General features: G+C 32.1%; 1 protein-coding gene across 1 annotated transcript in view; it reads left to right on the top strand.

Annotated features, from left to right (window-relative positions):
* LOC129220625 (protocadherin Fat 4-like) overlaps positions 1 to 27,803 on the top strand; it is a 190,189-nt gene that overhangs the window by 148,799 nt on the left and 13,587 nt on the right. The window contains 8 exon segments of the mRNA XM_054855055.1: positions 2,720 to 2,891; positions 4,767 to 4,907; positions 14,498 to 14,667; positions 20,372 to 20,590; positions 23,576 to 23,596; positions 23,598 to 23,665; positions 24,933 to 25,016; positions 25,280 to 25,348. Coding sequence (XP_054711030.1) covers positions 2,720 to 2,891; positions 4,767 to 4,907; positions 14,498 to 14,667; positions 20,372 to 20,590; positions 23,576 to 23,596; positions 23,598 to 23,665; positions 24,933 to 25,016; positions 25,280 to 25,348 — 944 coding nt within the window.

The following is a 27,803-nucleotide window of genomic DNA, read 5'->3' as shown; positions in this document are numbered from 1 at the left end:
TAGGATGTCTTCATTCAATACTTTAGTTAGACCATTTCAAATTTAAATGAATGCTTCTGCTGCAATGATATGGATGCTTGGCAAAAGGTGTTCACTCTCAAAAAATCTAAGTGACAGAGCAGGTCCTTGTGATTCTTTTAAATGCACCAGAATAAAGGAAAGAAACTGACTGGAAACGGGGCATTGTGATCAGTTTAACAGAAAATGCGCATGTGGTTTAGGCTTACAACTTGAGTTCTGATAAATTACTATTGATGGATTAGATAGTGTGCATCTACTTTTGTCATGTATTGTAGAAACATTCACTGATAACAAACTATGCATTTAGGAGAGGAGGCAAGATTCCATTTCATTCACTGATTATCACGGTTAACTAAGTTTTTTTCTCCCCTTTCTTCTGTGATACGTTTCGATATATTTTTTCAAAAAAAAAAAAAAAAAGTCTTTTTCAAGACTAAGGTCTTCTTAATTGTACTTTATTAGTGGAATACACAGTTCATAATATTCCACTCTGCTGATTTGAGCAAACAACTCTGCTGCATTCCTTTTGAAGAAATGGATTCGGACGAACGTTCAGATAATGAATATTCAGATTCATCGTCTTCTGGATAGCTCTCTCTGATAGTGAAACGGAGGAAGATACATCACTAAATGACGAGGATCAGATTAGACAGTCAAGATTTGACTCCCCCCCCCCCCACCACCACGCTTTCCATTCACTGGAAATCCGGGGACTAAAATATTGCTGCATCATTCTTCACCTTTCTTGGTTGAAATTCTTTGCGAATTTTTGGATGACGACATTATCAACTATGTATCAACCGAAACGAATCGATATGCACGGGACTTCATTGAAAATAATGAACTGACACCGAGTTCTAGAGTACAGAACTGGAAGGAAACCGACTTGTGTGAAATTAGAGTGTTTCTAGCATTAATTGTTATTACAAGGCATCATGCGACATCCATTACAAAAATGGTATTGGACAAAAAATATATATATATAAAAACACCCTCTTTTGGAGAAGTTGTGTCTGAAAAACGGTTCAGTGCGATTATGAGTTTTTTTCATTTCACGGACAATAATACCATTGATTTAAGAAATCATCCCCAGCCAGGACTTAAAAAAATGTATAAAGTGTACGAATATATTAACAATAAATTTAAATCTGTATATTGTACCCGAAAAAAGATGTAGCTGTCGATGAATCCTTACCACTTTATAAAGGAAGACTTGTTTTCAAACAATATCTTAATTCAAATGTATGTTGGATGCTGTATGGTTTTAAATATTTTATTATTAATGTCGCTCATTCTTTGCTGCATATAAATAATTTATTTCTTGATGCTAATACAATACGGTGCGACGTTTTACGATTCAACAGTGTTATTTTTCATTATTAAATGGAAATTCGAAAAACATAGATTGAAATATAATATAAAATTATAATTTCTCAAACGCTCTCACTTCAATCATTGATTAGGAAATTCTTACTTTATCAGAAACGAATTCCAGTTCATTTTTAGCTCTCTGTTTTGTCTTTAAAATATTGATACTTGACATGTAAAGTAATATACGTCCCTCGTAAAAATTTCGATTTTTGAGTTATTAACATTTTTATTTTTTCTAAACATCATTTTTTCACGTCTGACCCATGCTTGTGAAAAAAAAAAAAAAAAAAAAAAACTGGCTCGCATCGAAAAGAAATAATTAGTCTTTTAGTTACCAATTAGGTTCAGAAATCATTCTAAAATGATCAAGGAAAATTCGTTCAAATCTTTAACTATATGATGTTTTCATTATATACAGAAGATATGTATTTTTTGTATACTTATAAGTAAGGCTTTTGTTTTTCTTCTGTTTAGTTTCCAGTTTTAGTTTCTCATTATTATTAATATTGTTATTATTTCAGAACTACTAGTTATAGAATTTGAATCGACGTTTAGATTGAAAATTTAAGTTGTTTATCGCAAAATGATACATAGCCAAGACCAGTTACCCCCAAAACCTCGGTTAAAAGAGAGAAACTGAGAAAATATTACGTGTGACGGAAGAGTTGTACCTGTCACCTAAAATTTTATAATTGTGTATGTACATATAGTCCTCTCCCCCTCCCCCCACCCCTTTAATACACATTCAAGTTTTATGATGCCTATTTTCCTAATTAAATGACGTTGTATTTAAACACACGTGGCTATGTTTCAAATAAAATAACAAAATAACCTTAAATTAAAAGTACTTAAAAGCGCCATTCATAAGTAGTGGTATGTTGAGAGAAGCTGTATTGGGTCACATTTTGTCCCGTCAACGCCAGACAGCAACACGCCTCCCATTCAAATTGAAGGAGAGTCTACCACACATCCTATTACACGCTAGAGTGACCGAAGGGGGAAGCGAAAAATGCCGCTACGAATATATTCGTAGCTTGCCGTTTTCAGTACCAAAAAGGTTCCGAACATATTCGTAGCCTGCCGTTTTTAATATAAAAATATTTCCGAATATATTCGGGCTCGCCGCCAGGAGGGTTAAAAAGCGCGAAACTGCAGTCCTCGGCTGGAATTGACTGAGCTGGCGTTGTTTTTATGTATTTCTGCCTTAGCCCTGGCTATAAGGTGGTAACTTACTGAATATAACATTCTTTTTGATTACAGCAATTGAAGTTGTCATCGCAAACTTCTTTTCTAAATATATTTTATTCTTTAATTATACATATACCAGGTCAACATCATTGTGGGTACAGGTCAAGGCGTGAGATTGTTCCCCAGTAGACTGTATGAAGTGACAGTGTTTGAGAACAGATTAGCACCTTTGGTCATTCTGGATTTAAATGCAACAGATGAAATAGCACACAAACCTGTGCTTTACAGCATAGTCGGCCATGATTATAATGGTAAGTTCCAAGTTTTTCTAGAAAATAATAAAGAATACATTTCAGAACATTTTTTTCATTGTATTCTCGGATTTTCTTAACCTGGAGGAAAAAAAAGAGAAATGGTCAAGAATTACACCGCAAAGTTTTAGCCGAGGAATTTCCTACTCTGACTCTGTACTAATTTATGGGCTGTGGTTGCCTGATCGGTAAGGCGTAGGACTCGTAGCCGAAGGGTCCCGGGGTTGAATGCTGACCAGTCAAAGATCCTCTTGTACTCGTAATGGTTACCAGGGTACGATAAATATGTCATGGTCACAAAGTCTTTCAAGTGAATCAATACCTCTGGAGGTGCTGGATCAGGGATTGCTCGGCTTCTGGTTTAGATTTAAAAAAAAAAAAAGCAGAGCTGTCTTTAAGAGCCCATCCAACCGGTTTCAACCACAAATAGTAGTTCGTACGAGTTACCCAGGTGTGTGTGTGTGTGTGTGTGTGTAAGGTTTCACCTTAAGTAAGAAGTTCATTCGATTGCGATGCCATTTTCTGCATTTTATCACTAGATTGATGTTATGTGCTTTCCATCGAGATTTTATGCTTCGTTTGTTGTTTTTTAAAATACTTTTAGGTTTTTTTCTTTTCTTGCTCCGTAGGTTTCTAACTTTTTTTTCCAAACAATAATAAAAAATTGGTTTCCTTAATTTTGTACCTTTTGCATTTTTTTTAATTCGTTACTTGTTTACGAAAACCGAAAAAAAAAAATGTAGCCTCTATAAAGCAGAATAACAAAATATACTTTTAATGACACAATCTGAACGCTTCCTTTTTTTTACTTCATTAAATAGTCTAAAAAAAAAACCTAAATCTCTGTGCTCTTGGTTTTTGATTTGCACTTTTCGTATATTTTTCTTTCAGACTTATGTTTCCCTTTCATTTATTTACCCTTTTCTTTTTTTCTAACCTTCTATTCTTCGTGCTTTCGGAACGTTGACGATTGTGCGATGTTTACGTTGTACGCTACTGGAGAAGCAAAAATTTTGCGAAATTGGACAACGTTATAAAGTTACGTCAATTGTATCCACATACTTTTTTGCAAAGTTTTGCCGTCTCCAAGTGTTACTAACAGAGCCAGGGTAGTTGCAAGGATATTACGATCTTTTTTTAAGAAAGCATCAATATCATTTTTTTTCAATTTTGGCTAAATTGACTGTGGCATAACTCTCTTAAGAACAGTGAAAGCTTTAAAAAGAAATCTTGTTCAAGATCAAATCTCTAAATATAAATCAAAATAAAAGTTCAGTTATTATGAATTTCTTCTTAGAATTTACATCAGTTCCCTTCGTAATTCTTTAAATTCTTTAAAAATACCTTTTTCTTGCTGGTTTTAAGCACTGATCTTTCTTGTGATAAATGAGCTGGCATATTTATATATAATGGGGCATTGGTTGAGATAAACAAATTGTTTAGTCAAAAAAAAAAAAAAACTAATAAATTGTAAAATTGTTTTTGGCCTGTGTGAATTTTGATGCTTAAATGGTTCACATTTTCCACATCTCCTTGAAGTTATGCCATCAGTCATATTTTAATACTGTAGGCAGAATTTATTATTATTATTATTATTTTAATGTTAACTGATAATTATATTTAAAATGTTTTTGAGTATCGTTTGGTATGCCAATATCAACATGGTTAAAGAATATCTGAAAGTAGGACTCAAGGAAATAAGACTAAAGCCTTAGATTAATGGTGTTGTAAGGTACTTCGGTACGGTGGTTTTGCTTGATATGTTTGTGATTGAATATCTTTCAATAAAGGGTGAAAATGTTTTAGATGGCAATACAATGGGCAACGTAGACACTACTTCTAAGTTGATTAAAAAAAAAACACTTTTGTTTTTAGGTCTTTTTGTCATGGAAGCCGATACTGGACGGTTAACTGTGACGGCAAGTCTTGATCGTGAGAAACGTGACCATTATTCTCTGAAAGTTCGAGCTGAAAATGTCGGTCGTCATAGATTTGGTAGAGAAATTAGCAGATCAGGTAAGCAACAGAAGATTCTTTCCTTCTTTCTGTTTAAAATTACTTGGTAAACATTTACTTAAATTATGACCCGTTTATCTTGTATTGAAGGTTGTGCCAACAGAATTAACATCGTAAAGGTATTAAGGTACTGTACGAAATGCCGAATAACGTGGTTCAACCCCAATTATGCGCAAAAAAAGCTTTCTGCTCAGTATTTACGAAAGCACATGCACATTTAGAGTACAAAAATAGTTTTTGTTTATTAATAACTGTTTTAAGTGGTGTTTTTAAATGATTTTGTCGTCCTAAGTGCTCTGGTAAGTACCCGAAACCATATAAACACTTTCTTTAAGAGAAATTGCTCGGTTATTTCTTTTAAAGAGAGATAACTAGGATAGAGGGATAACTTAAGAGAAATAACTAGGTTTTAACAAGTTTGAAGTGTGGGCTTTCTATGGGGCCTCTGCTGAGTGGCACTGGGTGGACCGGCATCTTGTCCAATGCAACGAAGACAACGAATAATTTTTTAGAGGCTAGATGCTTTTCGGGTAGATCCTACTACAAGCAAAATTCCAAAGAAAAAATATGATTGGATAGACGCGTTAATTCGTTCAAGGATTGTTCTGAGATTGAATACCAATGTGCAATCTGGAGAATGGTGAAAATATTACTTCAAAGGATAAGGCAACGTAAAAAAACTTAAGAGCAATGTTATTTGGATGTACTGTAAATGTAATATGTTCATTAATGTATTTCATTCTAATAAATTGAGATTTATTTCATAACACTGCGAAATTAATTTTTCGTCCGGCTGCTCACCCAATGAGTTTCAAAGTTGCAACGAATGCCTTGCAGTTTAAAGGCGATTTACATCATATGAGACAGTGAGGCAGCAAAGGGATGTGAATGCCAAAATTAAAAAAAAAAAAAAAAATCGAGGAAACCCTGTAGAAATGGTAAGAGAATCTCGCCTCTGCTTTGGTACTAGGAGTAGAACTAATAGTTCTGGTAGGTTCTGCTATACAGCATGATATAGAAAAAAAGTCTAAATCTTCGGATCTGAACTTCAAATGCATTTTTTAGAAACTTAAAGTACACTTACATCCCTTTGTTCCTTATACAAATATTTATATTGGGTATTCACATTATTATTTGGGTATTCGCATTTTACACCCAAATTCAGGAAGATCACAATACATTATCTATGTATTGGATCATTTTGTATCGGATATTGCTGTAGCAATGTTTTGCTTTTATTGTATTGGAGTTGCCGCCACTATTTTACTCGGCAGTAAATACCTAAATTCCCATCAGCTAAGTGTCCTGTGTAAATTTACAGCAAATTCTAAATCTAAATGCTAAACTCTTATTGGGGGAAAAAAACTTCTATTACAAAGAAGTATTTAACATTTCATGCTTGCAACTGATATGTATAACACTACAATAATGTCTTTCTTCCAAACATCTATGTTTAATGAAAACAAAAGACTTCAATTTACTTCAGCACATCCAACGCTTTTTAGAATAATTTTTGAATACCCAATCATTTCATTTCTGTTCCCTTTTCGAGCTTTTTTTTAGCATTCTAAAAGCTTTAAGATCTTTATGAAAATTTATCTCAGAAATACGTTTTATTAATAGATCGACCCTTTTTAAGATCCTTATGTCAAGCGAGAAAGTTTTCAGATGAATGCACATAATTCTAATTTTTTCCGATCCTAAATATCGTCCCATCTCTCTCTCTCTCAATCAAATGATCATTATAGGGAAAGTTCTTTTTCCAATCTACTGATTTCGTAAATCATTAGAATAAATTAAGACGTTCTTTTCCAGCATTTATTCCGCTTGGTATAATTGTTCTTTCTATTTCTTAAAGTATTCGCCTTCTAAAATATATATATTTTAAATTATTCTTTTAAGAAACGTTCTTTAATGTCGGGATACTTAGTGCGGGATGTTGTTTTCACTTGCATTTTCATTTAAAAGATTTTAAAAACAAAGTCTGTCCGAGCATCACGAGAAAAGTCACCACCGAAATGGTTACGCCGGTCTATTGCTATAGCAACGAGGCGCGTCTCATTTTTGCAAGGGAAGCTTAATAGTGGAAAAACCCGAACGACTGCACAAAAGCGAGCAGACGAGTGGCAAAATAGCGCCAAAAAGCCGTCCTACTAATCCTTGCAGAAAATGAACGAAGTCCGTTTCTATGAAGTAGACGAGCTCAGACTTGACGGCGGGAGCGTTTCTCGTAAAAGACAGACAGTATAGCTTTTAATAGTGCTTGTTATTTTTTCCATTACGTCGTGTCTATTTTTAGTTTGAACAGGAAGTAAATAATTAGAGAGCTTTTAGTGAAATAGAGAATCAAATAAACTTTGAGTGCCGGTCGGATATAGTTTAAATTCACATTTTTGTGCGAAAAGTTTTATGTAAAGTCAATGTAAAGTTGAGGTTATTTCTCTTCAAATAATGTGTGTACTTTTTTAAATATTTCGCTTGCTTTTTGCACTTCGAATGGGAAACAAATACTTCACAAAGTAGGAAGTGAAACAGTGAACGTTACAAAATTAGAAAGAATATAGCTTAGATTAGTCTTTCTGTTAAAAGATCTGAAAATAAAGCGCGGCGCAAGTTAAACTACTGTATGATCACAGATGAGATAGATAGCGAACATCCAGTTGACAGGTGTAAATGCGTGTATCCATTAGATTTCAGGGATGCCAGCTTTTGAAAATTTGCGTTAGCGTCATAATAAAGCAGATTCACATTGAAATGAACGAAACACGAGCATAAAACTTTTACTTTAGAGCTGATTTCGATAGATTCGTTAACTAGACGTTTGCCGATTTCAGAGCAACCGTGGGCAGGCAGTGCACACATACACATGTTAGGCTATTTTTTTGTTTCTTTTTTTTATATTTAGTATGAACAAATAAAGAAAATTTCATCAAATGCATAAGTAAATAAATAGGTAATGAAAACTGAATGTGTATTTTTGATTCGTTTGAATTGCTCATTTTTTGGTCGACTGTCAAAAAATACAATATAGCCAAAGTTAGGGTATTTTTGCATATGTGAACTCGCACATTTACCAGTATCAGAACACAAGTGGGAAATGATTGGATCCTGAGTTTTCTGTTCATCTGTTTCTTTGTCTAGTTTGAACGAGAAATACGTAACAATCGATCGATCGAATCAAACACGATCAATTGCAGTACAGATGAAAAGACTGCTTCAATTCTTCTGTTTTAATTGTTTGGTTTTGTTCATTTTTGTAAAAAGCCCAAAATGTCTTAGTTATGCTATGCTTCAAGGTCAAGTTATTAAAGGTTCCATTTTGAAGGCAAAAATAAATGGTCACATTTGGTATGAATAGTAAATGATACACGAAACTGGGTGCTTATAATGGGAAAGGTTATGATCAGCCATGGGCGTCCATATGCTAAATTTTAAGGAGGGAAGGGGAGGGGGCTCAGATATTTTCGCCACGGTTTATTACAGTACTGACAGGATATTTTCCTCGTGGAAATCGATTTTAGTACAGATTAGAGTTATTAAGTTGACATTTTTCATGAGTTATTCATTAATGGCTGGAGAATAAATGTTTTCACATTTCTGCAAAGAAAAAAGTACTAAAAGCAAAGGAAATTCTAATTTCTAGGGGGGGGGGGGACTGAGCCCTACTTGCCACCCCCATATGGGTGCCCACGAAATAAACTGGTGTAAATTAATTTATCTTCGTTGATCAATATTCATCCAAAATGTAGTTGGGCATGTCCATGAAACTAGGGACATCACAGTATTAAAAAAAAAAAGAACTTCATTGTATCAGTATTTTTTTTTTTTTCATATGCGGTAAAAAAGACTGTGTTTTTATAAAACTATGCAAAAAAGTTATAAACACATTTTTTGTAGTTTTATAGGCAAATTTTGACAACACGACTTAGTGCCCTTGTATCGTTGCATTAGTGATTCTAAAAGTTAATCTTTTTTTTTTTTTCACTTAGGCAATTTATTGCTATGTCTACAATCTTATTTTTTTTTATTGAAATGTGGTTTATCTACGAAAAGATTAGACCAACAAAGAAACTTTAAACTGTTATAATTGTCTTGTAGCAATTGTTTTTAAATTAGGCTTCATACTCTCTAATGTAACATCAGTCACAAAATTGTATAAAAGTTTGCATTGCTTAAACAAAAACAAACCCACGTTTATAAAAAGTCATATTCTCTAAAATTCATGGTGATATCTTTAATATTAATCCCTTAAATATTTAGAAATAGTTTAATTTAATTATTTAAAACTCATTTAAAATATGTAACATCACATTTTTCTTTTCGTTAATGAACCTCGAACAAAGTGCCCAAATAGCATTGACTGCTGCAGAAAGGCAAAAACGGAGGCGATATAAATTAAGAAATAAAGAAAAACATGAAAATTACAAAAGGTAAAACAAAGTAGAAGCTGAAAAGAGCGAATGATAAAAAATAAATAATAATAATTAAAAAAACACCTAGCATAATTACCAAAGTTAGTTTAGAATAAAACTAAAAAGAGAAATTAGGTGGAGAAGTAGAACAAATATAGAGCAAATTTAAGGTATTAAAGTTCCAGGTTTAAATTAGCAGCTCCATTGCCCTCTTTAAAATAATGAAACATTGGTAAAATTTTTTAGTCATTCAAAGCGATCTTTGTTATATCTTCACAAAAGAAAACTGCTTATGTAAAAAATTTTTGGCATGAAATTTGATAAACAGATGCTCCTAGTTCTTCATGTATTACGTTTGAATAAAAGTGCTACATCATAGATAAAGAAATATTTCGAAATATCACAGCTTCATGCAAATTTCAGAGCTATTACCATCTGACTTGCAGTCATGTTGTAGTTATATTTCAGTCAGAGTTATATTTGAGTAATACTTTTTTTTTTTTCAAATTTAGAAGATGTAGCAGGTGTTTAGCAACAATACTTTTTTACAGTAAAGGATGGAATCACTTCCAGCAGAACATGTTCCAAAATTGTTGACTGCAACTGGAGAATGGGTTCTTGAAGAATATGACAAACAGTTGTGTCACGAGAAGTTAGATGCATTGAAATTGAAAAATAGGAGTATTTAGTTAACTGTCAAGATTCAAGTAGTAAAACATTTTAAATAGCCTGTCAATTCGGCTGAAATTTATTATTCACATGAGCAAGAAATAAAATATTTGGCCTACTAGATGTAGTAACGGAAAGAGGACTTTTAATTTTATGAAATACATCAAAAATGCAACTTTTAAAACTTTATAAATGAACTTTTCTAGTATTTGAAATAAAATTTTACAATTTTAGATGATAATTTTATTTTTAAGGAGAAATAATTTATAATTACAGCAATTTATTGTAAATGTAACATCAGTCACAAAATCTTTGTATCATCAGTCACGGGTGTTAAATAATTTTTATACTTTTAGTTTTTAAGTTATTTTAATAAAACAAAGTCTTTTCATCTAGTCTAAAATCTATTTTTAGAGGAGAACATTTGTTTAGATTTTACGTTATAAGTTTGAAGAGAATTTAAAATATATAAGTCACTTTTCTCAATGTCTCTTCTGCGCAACATCAGTCACATTTTTTATTATTCCCCTTAATTTCTAACATTTTTTTTCCTCAAGTCTGAAAACAAGTGTGGGGGCAGTGATGTACCATATGTTGATAGTTTAGATCAATTTCAAAAGAAACAACATTTAATATCAAGACAGTACTGAATGTATAAGTAAAAATACAGTCAAATCGTAACGTCAGTCACCGTGGACAGACCCAGTTTTAATGTAACACTAATCCATAAAAAACGGCCTTCTAAAGGGTGAAGAAATAATAACCTCCATTACGTAAGGTCATTAGATTAATTTCTGGTAATTTCTAATATTATACTTTGGCAATTAGTTTCCGGAGCAGTTGATGGAATGTTACAAGACCCGAGCAATACGATTGCATAATACAAAATGTAGGAAAAGGCAAAATCTTACAGTTTTAAACCTAAATTGGGTGATAATGGAAGAAACCCACTGCAAACACGTTCGTAGAACGAATTAATCTGGTTAAGTAACAGGAAAAGCGTCATTTTATTAGATTCCAATTCCACAATAAATGTCGCAAAACTTTTGCAAATGAAGACTGGCACAATGGCGGGCATCAGTGTATTCGTTGAAAGCTAATTTCTGCTGCGACAGATTGAATTAAGTTAATTTAAAACTGAAATTTCATGAACTGATCGTGAAACGAGAAGTTTTAGCTTCATGAATATTTTAACATAAAATTATGTTTTGAGTTGTTTGCCTGATGAAAGAAGCATACATTAATTTGAAATATTTTTTAAAATTAGCAATTCATTTATAATAGTGTTATAAACTTTTTCAAATTGTAACAATTTTCGTAATTTTTTCCCCAGCTTCTTTTAATGTTTTATTTTGTTCCTTATGCAAAACTGGTTGTTGTCCTGTCTGTCAAAATTTTACTTCAGTGTCGTTTTTTTAAATGGTTACACTGAAGTTCACTTACTAAACTCAGTTATCATTTCTTGTTAAAAACAGGTATTATGCACAATTTCATTTTAAACTAAATTAATTTACTTAAATTTGTTTTACGTATGATGTTACATTATTAAAAAAAAAAAATTGTACTTTTGGTCTATTCCGCAGAAAAACGACATTTTGTCCCGCACGTTATAACTCTTATATTTTATTAAAATTAATAATTTTGAAGGGTAATGAACGAAGTTTGTTGCTTAACAAAGCACAAATGCACGCATTATTTCTTTCGCAAAAAAGTGTATTCATTAACTTTTAAAAAATGTTATTTTTTAATGAAATATATGAGCTCTACCATGCAGAATAACACGTTCTCTTTTTCGTAATATGGCTTTTTATCTAATTGAGTTTTTGATAAAGAACTTACATATTCTCTGTAAAACAAAATGTTGCTTTTTTAAACATAAAAATTTAAAGAAATCGTACAGCATTTCACTTTATGCATAATTCACTAAACACGTCAAATAAGATAAATAAATACCTTTGTGCTAAACAATAAAGTAAGAAAAACAACGTTAAAAAAAAGCACAAATTAACTCGTTCCTCTGATAAACGTCAAATTGTTTTGAAAAAAAAAATAGCTATGCTTTTTAAAACTTCTCATGTGGTTCCTCTTGATAATTTACCGGTTGTTAATAAGAATGTTGTTGTTAATCTTTCTAGCGTTCCATTAAGCAGTTCTCATTGAGGCTCTAAAATGTAATGATAATTTTGCTGGGAGTGTTAAACCTTCTTTTTCAAAGTTTATTGCTCTTGTTGAGAAAGCTTTTAAATTTAGTGCCTCAAAAAGATTCGATTCGGCATCTTATAGCTTCTAATACTGATTTTAACTCGAAAATTTCGAAACCTGTATTTGCTAATACTGTTAGCCGTTCTGTTGAAGATTTAGTTTCGAATTCTGATCTGGTTGTTACCAAAGCTGACAAGGGTAGCCAAATTGTTGTTCTTGACAAATCATCTTATGTTGATAAGACTAATGATTTGATTTCTTCTGGGTCACATGCTGAAATTTCTAAAAGATCCTAGTGATAAAAAGTGAAAAACTATTTCATCTGCTGTCAAGTCTGTTAAGTCTATTCCTTCAAATGTTAAACGCTCTGTTGTTCCGTCTATTGCTTATTGTGCTAGATTTTATGCTTTACCTAAGGTGCATAAAGCTGGTATTCCTTTCAGGCCAATTGTTTCCAATATTGGTACGGCTATTTATTTACAATTTATTTACTATTAAAAATTCTGTCGAGTTAAAAAAATTCATAGTTTCGTTCCAAATAATTTTTTATGGCTTCTTTTGATGTTAACTCTTTATTTACGAACGTTCCCGTTGAAGGTTCATTGTTTTGTTTTCGTAGAAGACTTTCTGAATTTCATTTCACCAATACGGAAATAGAGGATTTAATTTTCTTTACCCGTACTTGTCTTAAGCAATGTTCTTTTGTTTTTAATGGAAATTTTATATTATGTTACATGGTCTGGCTATGGGAAACCCACTTAGCCCCATTCATGCATTATTTTGAGGTTAAGCTGTTCCAAAAACTGCAGTTTCAATTTTATGTTCGGTATGTTGATGATTGTTTTGTTCTAATGAACCAGAATCAGTATGAGAGTGATGAGGTTTCATCTATTTTAAACTCCATTGATCCTCATATTCAGTTTTCTTGTGAGAAAGAACGGAATAATTGCATTTCATTTCTTGATGTACTTGTTTCTCGTACTGAAATTGGTTTTGAAACTACTGTTTATCGCAAACCTTTTGCTGTTTCTTTACCTCCTCATAGACTATCGTCTCATCCCCCAAATCAAAAATATTCTGCTTTGAATTCTTTTGTTTATCGCGCAATTAATATTTGTTCCTCATCGGAACTTCTTAATGTGGAACTTGATTATCTTAAAACTGTGGCAATTGATAGAGACTATTCGCTAACTTTGATTGATTCCATTTATAAAAAACTTCCAAACAAATCCCAAACCAATGTTCTTAACAGAACCTTCATCAGAAAGAATTTGGTTGTTTTGCCATTCTTTCCTTCTGTAAGCTTTCAGGTTGCTAAGATTCTAAAACGTTTCCAATTCCAGGTGGTGTTCTCTCCTATTAATAAACTTTCTTTCTCTTCTCTTAAAGATCCTATTCATCCCCTTAATTGTTGTGGAATTTATAGAATTAATTGTAGTTTTAAACTTGCCTATATTGGACAGACTCGGCGTGCTTTAAAAATTCGCTTGAAAGAGCATCAAAATTATGTGAGAAAACAACAATTAAATAAGTCTAGTATTGCTCAACATTGTTGGGATTGGAATCACTCTTTTGATTTTAACTCTTATCAGATTATCCAAAAATGCCCCAATTCTCAGATCTTGACTTTTGGGAATCTTCTCATATTTTGAGGAGCAGTTCTAACTATGTTAATGATCTTAAAGCAGTTCCATATTTTTCCAACATTTGACTCCCATATCTTTAATACTGTTCTTTCGACATCCTCCTTTTTTTTTCCCCATTCATTTTTATCTATCTTCCTTTGTTTATTTTTACCTTTTTTGTCTTGTTGGCATCCCCGCCCCCCATTTTCTTCTATTTATCTTTATTTTTCCTTTTTTCGAATATTTTTGTTTCTGTTTATTTTATTTCGTGGTGTTTTTTTCTTCCATTCAGCTTTTCCTTTCTTGCGGTTCACGGTTACCGAAATTTTCTTTTCTTTTTGTTTAAGCTTCGGCTTAATCTTTGTCCAATTAAATTCTTTCTTTCTGGGTTTCGTATCTAAGAGAAAGCTCTTGGCCTTTGCTTGCATTCCTATTGGTTCCTGATCGGTTTATAATTTTCTCATTGGTGTTTGGCTAATCCGCTATTTTTATCTTTTAAGCTGCATGCTTATCTGCTCTTGGCTTTTGTCAGATGTCTTTTCATCCATAAGCTCATTACTTTTTGCATTGAAAAAGGCGTTCCCTGTAACGCCGAAACACGTGTCTGTTGTAATTGGCAAATTTGTGCTTTTTTTAACGTTGTTTTTCTTACGTCAAATTGTTTTTTTTTCCTTTGTACCAGGTCCTGTAAGATCAACTGAAAGTTACCATTTGGCGTTCGATGAAGCTTTGGTTGTGATTGAAGTAGGGGATGAAAACGACAACGCTCCACTCTTCGAAGTTCAAGGAAGACCTATTGTCGCTGCTGTACCTTTGGAAGCTTCGTTTGGATATCAAGTCTTAAGGATAGCAGTAAGTTGCTGCGTAACTGCAGAATTTCTCAAATATTATTTTAATGTCGCGTTTATCTAGATAAAATGGCAAAAATCAAAGCTGATATTGCTGCGCCCTATTGCGGTAGCGACAAAAAATTAACTATTATCTTTAATGGCACGTCATTCCTTTTACACGATTAAAGTAATTTGCCATTAACTCACTCAATGATATCGTACGTTCCATCGCTAAAAGCCATTTTGCCAGAGGGGGGGGGGGGGAAACTGTGATTGGTTGATCGCGCTATGGTTTCATTTCGATCAAAGTATCTACTATTTACTTTAATAAGTATGATACAACATTAGACTCTCAGTTTTTTTTTTTTTTTTTTTGTCGTTGTGGCAAGGATTGTGAATCATCAATTTGAGATCTCTGGACTAATTTTTGATAGTCTCGACGCACTCACGGTCTTTGTAAATTATCGTTAGAGGATTATTTTACAGTTGATTAAATTTCTCTTTTTTTCCCTTTTTTTGTATAGAGAAGAAGTATTTTCTAAAATGCTATTTTCCGTTTTTAAATTGTACAAACTTACGATTTGCACGTGGGCAATTTTGACGACATCGAAAAGCTTCTAAGTAAATATTCTATTTTATTTTTTTTTAATTCATAGAAGTTCTTTTTTTAACCAATAAATAATTGAAAATTAGACATTGCCATGTTGTCTCATTTTCTTGCAGTTGTTTAAAAATCATTGAAATTAGAGTATTAGAAGACTTAAAATACTGTTTTCTTCCATAATTTATATTATTAAAATTCTCAGATAAACTCTAATTATAAATCTGGAAGCATGTAAAGTTTTATGAACGTGTTACATACAATCTTAACTTCGATCTAGTTTCGTTCACTGGAGGAAAGCCTCATTACCATCCTGAATTATTCATGTCAACTGCTCGAATTATACTTAAATTTGATACGTTAGATATAAAGTTCTAATTATAAATTCAACTGCATATTTATTACAGATAGGTTTAACTTAAAATAACAATAGTTTGAAATGCAACTATTAAAGGCGTTGCGTATCTCTTGGTGATTATCCACTCTTTTCTTTTCCGTTTTATTTTTTTACTTCTTTTTTCTTGTAATACCTTTTTCCAGTATCAACTTCTTTTCTACTTTATTTTTTTTTCCTTTAACTTCATGGGAAAAATTGCTATTGAGCCATTACAAAAATCTTTTAACAATCGTGGAATGAAAATTGACGAATGTTTGCGAGTTCGTCCGAATATCTTGTAATTTATAGAAATAAAAATCATTAATGCATTATGAATACTTTAAATACATAACTTTATAAAATTTATTACAGGTAGAATTACATTAATACTGCAAGAGCTTTTTAACCCATGCGAATATTATTGTGAACTTATGGTCTTTAAGAACGAAAAATTTGCTACCTCAAAGAAACATTTTTTGTCTTCGAATTGAAAGAAATGGCTGCTTAAAACTCTTATACTAGTAAAAGCATGTATAAAACTTGTAATCTGAACTATCCTCATACATTTTTCATCCGAATCAATTTTTTAAAAGAGCAAAATTTCACGGTTTTCCTATCCATTTCGGCTGTTTAAAAGACTCAAGAGTTTTACATTTTAACCACGAACCCTTTCTTGTTGTTTTATACGGGAAAACCTAAGATCTTTTAAGAGGACGATGGGGAAAACTATTTAGCTCTGTTGTAGGTTTTGACAAAAATTCAGTTCATGTACTATTCCAGCTAAGGCTGTTTTTTTGTTATATACTTCCGTTTGCATTTAATTCCGTGAATTAAGATTGTAGTCGTCTTAAAACATTCTTTCTCTATGAGCAGAACTTTTACCACTTATAACGCTTTTCCCCCTTTCATTTTGAGAAAGAGTTAAATTTCAAGATATCATGCTTTATACTGACACTAAATATGAAATATTATCTCCTACCACATGCTTTTCTTTTTCTTCTTCTTTGGAAGAAGCATTTTTATAAGTATATTCTTTTACCTTGTTCTTTTCATATACCATATCTCTTACCGGTTTCACTTTTCTTCGGGATTTTATTTTGAAATTTAAAAACATGAAATAGTGACTTAAATTACATGAGACATTGAAATTAAATGTTTCATGTAATTTAAGTTAGAACATAATAAGAACATAATATTTTTTCTCCAAACTGTCCTCGTACATCCCTTAGTAAGTTAAATCAAGTAATTTTTAAAGATTTTAATTTTTCCGTTAATAAAAATTTATTAAGAAGTCAATGGGGTTGTTTCCTTCTGTCAAAAATACTACTTTTAGTCTCTGAAATTGGTTAGAGTAAGCAAAAAAAAAAAATAATAATCACAGTCACAGAAAATACTTTTATTTTCCCAAAATAAAACTTTTAGTTAATTTTTCGAAATGTCTGGCGTGTAACGTCACAAGTGATGAACGCCATCTTGTATTGGAGCGCGTGGTTGTCTTCTCTGGCAAGATACCACCTTTTAATGATTTTTTATTGCGAGCAATTTATTGGCGTACGAGAATTGTAAGCTAAATAAAATATTCATTTAGCGAAGTTTGGCAGCGTCCTGTAACTTTAGTCTGGTATCTCTAACGATTTCCTCACTTTTGACGTCAGAGGCGAAAATGAAAACAACGGCTGGATGACGTCTCAGATTTTTCAAGAGAGAAATAAGTCAAAATTAAGAAAAAAGTAACTTAACCATGTTTTTGACCATGCTCTATCAGATTTTTTTTTTTTTTTTTTTTTTGAAACATGGGAAACAATCTCATTATACCCTTTCTATGCAATTATTTCAGTTAACAATATTTTTTTAAAAGGAAAAAAATGACAATTAGAAATTATTTAGTCCTAAGTAAAAATGCAAGTTGTTTTTTAAAAGTAATGCTTAAATTGAAAAACAAATAAATAAACAAGTAAACGGTTTATGTATATTTTTACCTTAGGTTAAAATGCTAGAACCTAACAGTGTTTAAAAAATAGATTTAACCACAAAAAATAAATACCTAATCTTAAGATATCACTTATTTCTGAAATAATCAGAAAACGTGGTTTGCTTTTGCTTTGTGTGAGATATATTGAATAAACATAATTCTTCCGCTCATATAGGAATGGTTAGAAGCTTTTCACTTTTCTTCTCTTTCAAAACAGCATTTTATAGTTCCCATCGGTTGTGTGTTTTTCATCATTTCTTTGAGCCTTTCACCACCAAAAACACTCCACTTCAAAGAAACTTCTTTTATTTTGTAACATAAAAATGTTTTTCGAACTTTTTTTTGGAGATGTCGGGGAGGAGATGGGGGACAGGTTTATGAAAGTTAAAACTCTTTATCAGACGTTACATTGAGTCGAATCGTACAGTTCGGACGTTCCAATGGTCGTTAAAATAACATTGCGTGTATGGAACTGCAAATGGAACTTCCTGCATCGGTCTCTTTAAAGGAAGGGTCTTTGTAATAAGAAGGGGAGGGGGATAATCATAAACCATGTGTAAACTGAATTTTGTCATGTTTTTAATGCATCGAATTATAGTTGCTTTTTCTTCTTTAATACTTTCTTTTTTGAGCAATCACGATTGCTTATTGTTCTCACTTGACTGTTTTGATGTCCTATGATTTTATTTTCCCTCCGCCTCCCCCTGCAGCACCACCGTCGACCGGAAGCCTCACGATGCTGCTCCTCTTGCGAAAATCGTCTCCATGTTGCGTCACTTTCCTACACACACACACGCATACATACACACACCTACACATACGCACGCTACAAACACATACACACAACTACCCACGCATACATACACACACCTACACATACGCACGCTACAAACACATAACTATCAACACACACATAGCTACCCACACCGCAAACAAACATACCACCCCCCACACGCAAACAAATATACCCCTCCCCCCACAAACAAACACGCACGCCTACATACACACACGCTCGTGATTGCGAAAAACATAATTTGAATTTAAGATGTGAAAGTTTAAATTATTATTGTTCTTTTTTTTTTTTTGTTTTGAATGTTTTATAAAAAAAAGTCTTTTTTTTTTTCAGTATTGGGGTTAATTAACCCCAAATCTGATCAAATCAAACTTGAAAATGTTACCTGCATGTATTGTATATAATGTAACATTTATGTTTTAATGTAAAGGAATATGTATAAAAATGTATATATATTCATGTAATTTATACACATAAGAGGTCTTTATGAATATGGCATAATATCACAAATTTTGGAAGGTTTTTACACGATAAATAACTGATTTATAACTATAAGTTACTGTAAATACATTCATGGAATATTATGCGATTCTATATTAAATTTAGAATGATATTAGCTGAATTCATCTATTTAAAGTTGTAGAGTCTACATTTCAAAATATGGCCCAACATTTCTCTAAATCTTAATTTGAGTCAAACTTAAATTGTAAGCAGTGTAACTTTGAATGTGAAGCAGTGTAGGTTTGTTGGAGTTAAACATAACAACCAAATATTACTTACAATTAGTGCAGCATATTATAAATAATTAACTGTTAGGAAATGCAAGAAAAATTGGGTGTTATGAGTTCAACAATAAATAAAATTAAACTTTTGTGTGATAACATCCGGTGTCAAATAGGTTGTTAGTGAAGAGTTCATGTTTGATTTTTAAACGGACCATGCCTATAAAAAAAAATATATGTTTTAACCACTGCTCCGACTTGCTTGATTGAAGTATTGTACTGCTTCTGGAAGGTAAAGAGCAGTATCTTCAAAAATAAGTTTTTGAGATGCTTGAATAAACACGTTTCGGATTAAATACTAACGATAGAGAAATGCTAGAACTTAACGCTTTTTTCGTACTTTACTTTTAGCGTAAACCAAATAAGCACGCTTTCACAATAAAGCTAAAGTAAAAATGGCAAAAAATGAAAAATTGCAGTTACTGCTCTTCATCTTCCCACGGCAGTGAAACTCTTCTCAAGCTACACCAGTTTGTTTTAAATATGATTGAGTTTTAGCTTTATTTGTTGAATTTTAAAATTTAGTCGACGCGTCAAATGGTTAGTTATATGGAGTAACATTCCTGTAGGTTTAGTTATAGAAGATGAATTGCACACTACAGTTGAACTAGCTTACAACGAGCCCTGATTTAACGAGAACCCTCATTTAACGAGGAAATAAGAATGACTCGGTTGGTACAATGTTATGTCAATTGGAACATAACTCGCTTTTAGTGAGCAAAACCCGCTTAAAGCGAGCAATATTTTTGTGATTCATTAGGGAACTTTTATTAATTTATGGAGGAAAAAAACATTTATAAATTATGTGTGTGTATTTGTGTGTTCCTCAAAAACAATGACATGAGAAAGATACATTCAGACAGTTCAAAACAAAGTAACCAACTTCTTTGGTACCGTACAGTGGTTGAAAATAAAAAAAAAAAGCAATCATGATGAATTTTTATGATTTTTTTTCACGAACTCGTTTTTTACGAGTACTCGGTTATAACAAGAAAATATCACGGTCCCTTCGCACTCGCTATTAGCAAGTTCGACTGCATATATAACTCAAATACAATATTAATTATAATGAATATTCCTCATTACAACACGTTATTTATTTATTATTACAAGTGTGTTAGTTTCAGCATTCCATTCTAATTTGCTCTTGCGTTGTTATTGATCCGATTAACATAAAATGTCTACTTCTTTTCCCCAATCAGGCCAAAGATTCTGATGTAGGTTACAACAGTGCCATCCGCTACGAGATAATCCGAAAACCAGAAGATGCTTCCACCAAGTTCCACATCGATCCGGTGTCCGGAGTCGTGAGGTCAATGGTCACTTTCGCACTGGACGGTGGACGCATCTACGGATTCGACGTCAAAGCTACGGACCGGGAAGGCAGCGAGAACGGACATTCAGCCGTTGCAAATGTCTTTGTAAGTTTCTTTCTCAACTAATATTAGTTCAATGTTCATAAATAGTATTTCCTAACACAGCGATCTTCAGACTTTGTTGACAAACGTAACTCTTTACAGGGAACTACAAGAACTGTGTAGTAATGAAAAAAAAAAAAAAAAAAAAATCTGTCTAACCACCGATGAGAAGCAGCGGAAATCATCCGGTTTATAATAGGTGGAAAATGAACGCGCCTATTAGTTTACAAGAGTTGTCCTTTGATCGTTATACATGCGCTTTTGCCTCTTAACTATTTAGACACAGTAAAAAAACCATTTTTTCACGGCAATATATTTTTAAAATCTAAATTATGTTTGACCTATATTCTCACTACAAAAATTGTTTTTTTTTTTTAAAGCATAATTTTTAACTTACCATTTTGCTTTTAAATTTCTGTACAAATTGGAAACATTTAATTTTTTTTATTGTTGATCCTATAGAAACTCTTTGTTTCCTTTCTTCTTCATCCCAGAGAATGCAATAACTTAACAAAGCCCTAATGACATTATAAAACGCATGCACCAACCCCCATCGCTATTTACCCTTCTCCCATGCTAGATTTATTCTGATTATAATCGTCCTAACTTGGACACCTGTCAGATTCCATATCTTCAGTGGGAAGACAGTGTGTACGTATCACAATCGAAAGAGCATAGTGACATTTTTTAAGCATAAATTATTTGCGAAGATAGGAGGTTTTAAAGTATGCTGAAATTAAAAGAAAAGACGCCAAATTTAAAGACTTCGCGAGAAAGGGAAGGTACCACCAGTATTTACCGTCTACAAGTAATGGAACATCAATCTGCAAAGCGTGTGAAAGGTGTCCTCCATTTCTCATCGATACTCGCTTAATTCGACGACTTTTCTTAAAATCTTGGCGGACTTTAAGACCTCATATTTCGGTAACGGTGCGACTAGAACGAATAACTTTGGCGTCCAAACACTTGTTTTACTATGCTTTTTTGATTGCAACTTATTTTATTATCACACTGAAGAGACTGGTTAGAACCAGGCTCCAAATTCGAAATATTAATACAGTAGGTAATGCAGCGATACACAGTGCCGTGGGAAGGAAAAACGCAGTGTCTGCAGAAATGAATGCTTGAGATATTTAACGCGTTTTAGATTCCATCCTAACAAAGAGACATGATGTTTTTTTTTTTTTTTTGTGCTTTATGCTTTATTTTCAGCATAAACTAAGTGAGCTTGCACGATAAAGAGAAAGTACAATAGACGACAAAATGAAAAAAAAAAAAAAAAAACAGTTACTGCGCTGTACCTTCCCACGTTAATAATTGAACCGCACTATCATAGAAAATGATGTACGGTTGCAACTGCGAATCTTACTTCTTCACTACACATGTTATAATCTACAGAACACTCAGTTTGTGAACTACGAAAGCGAAATAATGGATAACAATAAATGGCTGTTTTGATATTAAAAGTTACATCGTTATAAACTTTAGACATTGCTCGGATTTTAAATATCTAGCAATGCTTGTCTATATTAAAGCAATATTTCTTTTAATTTCCTAAATAGTCTAAGTTTTATTGTAAGTCTAATTGTAAATCAAGATCTGCTTTTAATTAGGAAAGTTTGATCAGAAAGCCTCCTTATACTTAAGATATGTATCTTGAAATAATATTTAAAGGAAATTACCTCATGTTTCTTGGAAATATTCGACGTTTTGAAATTAAAGGTGCTACATTAATTATTTTTATTTTTGGGAAATGCCCCATTTGGAGCGGCAAACGAAATGTATTTTTGTTTAGAACAACAATAGGAGATACTAGTCAAATGAGGAGCAAAACCTCCAAATTCATTTATTCATATAAAAAAGTCATTCAAACCTTAGAGCAGGATTTAAAATGAAGGGAGCAAGTTCAATCATTGGCTAAGCAAAAGCTTGGGCAAACAGCTCAAGTCACGTGACTCGACAACGACGAATGGTTGACACGTTTTGCGTTAAACTAGCAAAAGAAGCCTGATTTCTTCCAATGCTTTTCTTTAAAAGCTATCACTTGACTTGTAGTGTCTTTCCTTAACTGCCGAAAGTCTTCACTCTCCCCTCCATTTTATCTCTTCTCAATATTTCAATTGCAACTCAAGTTGATTGATAAACTTGTGCACCAGAAATCATTGTTTTCGGATCTTCTATTCCTAATCTATTCCGCAAGTTCGGAAGAATGAATACTTTTGCGGGATTGAAGGCATTTGGAATCATTCACGGGAAGCGTTGCTACTAAAGGGTGTTTTTTTAGAGGTATAGAACTTTAAGTCGGGAACACTGTTTGATCTGTCGGCCAATTTGATAGTTGTCACATGTTTTGTGTTTAGTTTGGTTTGCTATTTCATCATGAATAGACAACAGGACAGTGCAACACGCCACACAGCGCGTGTCACATTTGATTTATTGAAAGAAACGTTCGGTGAACGAATAATTTCGCTTAATGGACCGTGAATTGGCCTGCAGGATCATGCGATTTAACTACGCTGGACTATTTTTTGTGGGGCTGTGTGAAGTCTCAGGTCTACACCAATAAGCCACAGGCGATTAACGCCTTGGACGAGAACATTCGCCACATATCACTCACATACGGCCCCCATTGCTGCAAAAAGTGATAGAAAATTGGAATTCCCGATTAGACTTTCTCCAAGCCAGCTGAGGTGGCCATATACCAGAAATCACATTTAAATAAAAATGGCAAAGAATCATCTTTCAAATAAAGTCAAATTCATGGCAATTTACATCATTTAACGGTGTTTTATTTGAACCTAAGGTTCTATACTTCCAAAAAAAAAAAACACACTTTACTAGCTATGGGGTGAATAGTTTTAAGAGGGCTCTTGATCTTCACTGGAGATTGACGAATTGACAAGGACTAGGGCAGATTGACCTTGAGCCTGCTTCTGAGCGTTATTTGTGTTTCTATTTTAGGGTCTAATTTTAAACTCTTTATAACAGGTATATGTCTTGCCAGAAACCAAAACTAGTCCTTTTTGTCGCTGGTAGAACACCTTTGGCTATTGAACAACACGTTGAGAAAATTTTAAGGTAAGTTGTGCAGGAATTTAAAACATCGAATTTTGTACGCTTTTTTTTTGTCTGTACAATGGTGGACAAAACTATAGATACAAAGTTTTTGATTTTATTTTAATTATACTCAGTTTAACTATTTGAATCAAAAGAAGGATAGATAATTGAAAAATTAGTTCTAAATTCAATATAAATCATCAATTAAATGTACAAAATTAACGCAATTGAGAAAACTGTAACTTGAAAACTTATTACGTGAAACCTCAACAAAATCATAAATTTTAATTTTAAAATTCGTGGAAAACGGTAAAATTTTGTTGGAATAAGTTAAATCAAAGCTTAAATATGAATTAATATTGCCATTAGCTATCGTTGCTTGTTTTATTTTGGAACATCATTGACAAAAACTAAAATAAACTGCTGGACAAAGTTATAAACTCAAAATATTTAAACTTCGCTTCAATCACAGCTTAACCCACTTTAATATTATTTTGTTTAAAAAATCCAAAATTCAGTGAAACTCATAAATTTACTATGTAATTTTCAAAATTAATGGCAAACAATTAAACACATGAATCAAAAAACGAATATTCCTTTATATAAAATTCTAAGTTTGAGAATTATTTAAGTAATGCTGAAATCTGGCTTTTCAATTAGTATATAGTAGTTATTATTATATAGTAATTTTAAATTATTTTCAGGCCAAAGTTAAAACTTGTAGGCACTTCAAAATCATTTTAACTTCGATGCAAAAAGAGCAGTATTTAACTACTCAAAGTTTAAAAAAACAAAAAAACATGCATTTAAAAACTTCAAATCCTTCTGAACACAAAATCAGCCAATAAAAATCAATTAAGAACAGAGCAGCAGTATTTTTTGTAGCATTTTTAAATAGCAAGAAACAAATATTTGTTGGAGGAAGCGTTGTTAGTACATTTTAAAAAGACATTTTTTTCATTAACTTCTAATTCGTTTCTTAGTAATTTGACTCCATATTATCAATCTTCTGCTTTCTGTAACAATTATTTTATTTTTGATTTCATGACCTTACTTAAGAGTCATATTCGAAAAGACTATTGTTATCTTGATTGCTGGAATGATCTTCAATGATCTTCCAAACCTCAAAATGCAAAGAAATTAAAGAATAGAATAAATTCAATATTCACAGACAACAAATACACCAGCCTACATGGAACAACACCTTGAAAGCTTTAAATTAATCTACTGTTATATAATTTAGCCTCCATTATCCTTAGCTTATGTACCTTTATATTGTTTTCCCTAGCTATTTGAGCAACCTCACTGGATATGATGTCAAAATGGCAAAATTAGAGCCCCACCACGAAGGAGAATATGAAGATCGAGAAAGGTAAATACATTTGATATGAAATTTGGCGAACAATTAAGTTGAATTATTTTCTATCTCAGTCAACGTTTAATTAAAATTAATTAACTGAATTTATGTTAAGTAAATTTCCAATGATGGAATAATATGTGAGTCAGTACTAGTGTGTGAGAGAAAGAGAGAAAAATCATTTAATCGTCAAAATACAACAAAAAATATTTTCAGAAATAAAATTTATTTTTAACTTTTCACGATGGTTTTAATTTACGGTTTTCTTCTTTTTTCAGCACTGATTTGTTCCTATACGCTGTTCACAGAGATACCAACGACATTGTAGATACGGAAGTTCTACTAAAGTAAGTGATTAATTCGCTTCATTAACTATTGCTACTTCAAATTTAGTATTTTTTTTTTCTTTTTCGGAATGTTCAAGCTCTGCTTACTCATTTATTTTGTTTCTGAACTCTCATTATTTTGCTATGACAGTAAAAATATGAGCTTTAATATTGAAATAAAATGAAATTTCCATACTTCGAACGTTACGATACATGCTCATTTACTCAGTTATATAAAGCTAAAATGATTTTTGTGCTTTAATATTTTTTTTTCATGATAGGTTTATGTTAGACGGCCGATTGGCTGTTAAACTTTTGTGAAGTACATTGTAAATTCTTATTTACATTGCATTGAAACAGTTATGAGTGGACAAACCTAGTACAATCCGCCTGCCAACATTAACACCTTTCGAACACCCTCGGAAAAATTTGTAGTGTAGTTTCGCATCAAAGAGAGTTCAGGTGCTTCCATCTGGTGGGAAACTAGGCATCAAAATTCTCTGTGGCACTGACATTCGCGCCTTAATGGTGACACATGAAAGAGTGGATATTTTTTCGGTGATCACACTAGGTCTGCAAAAGGCTAAAGCCTCTAATGCAATCCAATTAGAAATAATAAAAAATATTAGCAATGAAATAACATATATATGCGTCAAACCATAATTTTTACATGTCCAAAAAAAAGTCTTCGGTTTTTGTGTTTTTTTCTTCTTACTTATAGTTTGATACTACACTACATTCGCAATTGCTGCACACAAACGTCAAAATCGATTTCTTTGTGGAAGTAAACAATCTACCTTGCTTTTGTTTTGCCTTTTTTTCTTCCCTGTACGAAACTTATGCCCTACAACCTTTTCCGTTAACGTACTAAATTGAATGCCAAATCGAACAGACGAAATAAAAATCTTACGAATCGCCCTCAAGAAATATTTTAAGTAAGAGGATACTACTTTACCGATATTTTGTTAAGCAAAAGCATCATTTAAACAAACAGAAATGAAACTTCACTGCATCGTTTGTTTTTATGATAGTGCTCTGAACTAAATTCGACTACTTTCTAGCAATTATTTTACAACACTTTTAAATAATAATTTTACTTTTATAAAAGCATGCATTTGATTTTCAATGAAAACAAAACCAGCCAGTATTTGGTAGTTGTCTTGCAGTAGTAATCGTTAACATTTACTCCTAAAACGATAAGTGCAAAAATATACTGACTGTAAAAATACTAGGTCTTCTTCAAAAGCTATGATAATTTGCTGTTGTAAAATAATACGTTAAAACTCCGTTGCATTTGAAAGCACTCTAACAGCGCATTGAATTTATAATTCCATTCGATCATAATTTAAATACGATTTGAAAAATTAGAAGTATATTTATATAGATTTAAATAAAATCATAACTACAATGTTAGTTGTTTTTTGTTTATTTTATATTTGTACTTTATTTCATTTTTTGCCTCAAATTTTAGTTTAATTTTCTTTAAACAAAATCTGCACTTTTCTGCTCCAATGCTTCAGTCTGGAACACAGTTGATGCATAATATATCAAAAGACTGATTTTCGTTATTAAACGTGTAGCCTAAATTAAAGTAGACACATTATTTAAAGCTAAATGATATTTTTTTCACCAAAAGTCTTTGATCTTGGATGTTAAATTTCAAAAAAAATGTATAAATTCTGGATTTATCGATATTAAGAATAACAAAATGACTGAAAAGTCAGATATTTTTAATGAAGCAGTCGTTTATATTTTTCTTTATTCAAGCATTTTCGGAAAAATTTGCAGATTTTTAAAGCATCTTAAATCTTCAGCGTTATTGAAAATGAAATATATTTCAGCTTTTTTCTCATTTTTCAAAATCAAGATTTAATGAAGTTCTGAAATATTATTCTTTTATCTTCCCCTCGTTACATCGCGCCTCGTTATATCGCTCATTCGAAAATATCGCGCTTTTTCTCTGTCCACCGCAGAATTATATTTAAGAGGGTAAAAGTTACTTTATATTTGAGGCAGTGAGAAGCAAAGGTATGCAAGTAGAAAAATTAAAAATTTGGAAAAAACCAGTACAATCAGTAGGTGAACCTCTCCTCTGTCTTGGGGCAAGAGACGGTACTAATAGCCCTCGTAGTTGCTGCTATACAGTATGATTTAGAAAAAATATTCAATGAAAGATTACCTAGGTTCTGATCTTTAAACGCGTTTCCTCAAAACTTGAAAATGTCCACTTGCATCCCTTTGCTTCTCACTGCCTCATTTGATATCACCGAAATATTTTTCAGAAAAAGTATTTTCTTAATTTTTTGTTTAACAAACAAAACTGAAATACTTTCAATAGATTTAATTCATTGAATATTCATGTGCAACTTTCGATTCATATTCTACTGTAAAACAATGAAATTCAACTACTTTTTTCATTCAATTTAAAAGAAAAATTGGTACAGTGATTTTATTTTGTATTGAGAAAATCATATTA

Source organism: Uloborus diversus, chromosome 4 (genome assembly GCF_026930045.1).
Source record: "Uloborus diversus isolate 005 chromosome 4, Udiv.v.3.1, whole genome shotgun sequence".
Classification (NCBI taxonomy): domain Eukaryota; kingdom Metazoa; phylum Arthropoda; class Arachnida; order Araneae; family Uloboridae; genus Uloborus; species Uloborus diversus.
This window is presented reverse-complemented; position numbering and strand designations above follow the sequence as displayed.